The sequence below is a fragment of the Frankliniella occidentalis genome, unplaced genomic scaffold, assembly GCF_000697945.3.
Source record: "Frankliniella occidentalis isolate FOCC.00 unplaced genomic scaffold, Focc_3.1 Scaffold5943, whole genome shotgun sequence".
Taxonomy (NCBI): Eukaryota; Metazoa; Arthropoda; class Insecta; order Thysanoptera; family Thripidae; genus Frankliniella; species Frankliniella occidentalis.
In genome coordinates this window covers 1-1,624 of record NW_026272978.1, presented here as the reverse complement: position 1 = coordinate 1,624, position 1,624 = coordinate 1, and the positions used below count along the sequence as shown (strand labels likewise).

The following is a 1,624-nucleotide window of genomic DNA, read 5'->3' as shown; positions in this document are numbered from 1 at the left end:
CCCCCCCCAACCCCTTTACACTCGTTTTTTTACACCGCTTTTTTCATCGACCGTACCCTCCTCAGTATCAGTATCATCATCCGTCTCACGGTCTACTTCAACACGTTTTAAGATCCCCGCACACTCTGACGTATCCGTGCACTCGAGCTCGCACGAACCGCAGCGCTCGTCCTCGCAGAACTTGGGTACATCGCACGTCATTAAGAGCCGCAGGTCGCGGTTGCTGGTCATGAGCGTCTGGAGCGAGTCCCAGTGCAGCCATTCGTGCGCGCAGCAGGGGACGTCCTCTGCATCCAGGTCTTCTATCCTGAGCTTCCGCAGGGACGGCAGCGAGGCGAGCGAGCTGAACATCTGCTGCAGCGACGTGGTACTGTAGCACGCCCGGAGAGCCAGCGACCTCACGTGGGACGGCGTCGACGAGTCCTCGGGCTCGGACGAGGCCAGCGCCTGCACCAGGTCCACGCAGGCGTCCACGTCTTGCACGTGCAGGATGACAAAGCGCAGCTGCTTGGCGCGGCGCAGGAACTCCGCGGCGGACTGGACGGCGGACCGCAGCTCCGAGATGACGACGAGGTTCGCGGTGTGCAGCAAGGTGCTCGAGGCCAGGGCCTCCATCCCGGGGAGCAGGGGGCAGTTCAGCACGCGCAGCCGCGGCATGCCGGTCAACAGGGACGTGGTCTGCGGGAAGGTCGACGACACCCCGCTGATCTCGACCACCTCCAGGGTGGCTGCGTGCCCGGCCAGGATGAAGTTCACGAAGGGCTCCGACTCCGACGACAGCTCGCATTCGAAACGCCACAGGGACGGCTTGGACACGGCCGGCACGGGGCTGTGCGGAACAAAGATGGGCTTGTCCACGTCGTACGGGAACCTCGGGACAAAGAGTGTCTGCAGTTTCCTCAGCGACGCCACCGTCGAGAACAGCAGCCAAGAGCACTCGGCTTCGTCGTCGTTGTCGAAGACCAGAGTGAGGTGCCGAAGCTGCCCGCGCGCCGCCTGGTTGCGGATGACGAACGCGGCCTCCAAGGAGCCAGTCTGGGCCAAGAAGATGTTGAGCCTCAACTCTTCCACGGCGCAAGCGGTGGCGGCCGCCCGCACGGCGCACCCGTCCAGAGGCAGGGAGAGGCACAGCTCGCGCAGGCATGGCGCCAGGCGCAGCGCGGCGCACAGGGAGCGGTCGCCGTAGCGGAGCCGCCGGTGTCGCCACACGTCTCGGTGCACAGCCAGGCCCGCGAGCCTCTTGCACACGCGGCGGCAGGCGAGGAGCGCCGGCCCGTCCAGGTACTGCATCACCATCACCAGCAAGTCGTCCGCGAGCGGCTCCATGTTCTGTGGGGACGCAATCATCAGTGAGGCACAGGGGCGTGCGTGTTGACGCACGGGGCTGTCTCGCAGACGAGGCTTACCTGTTGCGGGGCGTTTGGAGCACGGGCTGGCCTGTCTGCTCGGGAGATGGGCTACGACTGTACTGGGACTGGGACCTGGGCTGGGCTGGGACTGAGCTGAGCGACGGCTTGAGCCGGGGCCGGGCTCGGGGACGGCCCAATGTCAGCCCGCGACAAGGAGCCCAGCACCCTCTCCGCCCACGGATTTTCCCGATCGCTCGTCCGGCCGGGGTGGGGGG

At 66.1% G+C, this 1,624-nt stretch overlaps 1 protein-coding gene across 1 annotated transcript; it reads right to left on the bottom strand.

The window, feature by feature from the left end:
- Positions 1-15: 15 nt before the first annotated feature.
- Positions 16-1,514, bottom strand: LOC113207336 (uncharacterized). Its single transcript, XM_026423858.2, has 2 exons — positions 1,407-1,514; positions 16-1,329 (listed from the first exon to the last, which is right to left on the bottom strand). The coding sequence occupies exon 2, from the start codon at positions 1,324-1,326 to the stop codon at positions 16-18; it is 1,311 nt and encodes a 436-aa protein (XP_026279643.1). The 5' UTR covers positions 1,327-1,329; positions 1,407-1,514.
- Positions 1,515-1,624: the final 110 nt, after the last annotated feature.

Bases quoted from the DNA above. Each gene is read 5' to 3' on its own strand.
- LOC113207336 (XM_026423858.2), bottom strand. From the start codon at position 1,326: ATGGAGCCGCTCGCGGACGACTTGCTGGTGATGGTGATGCAGTACCTG.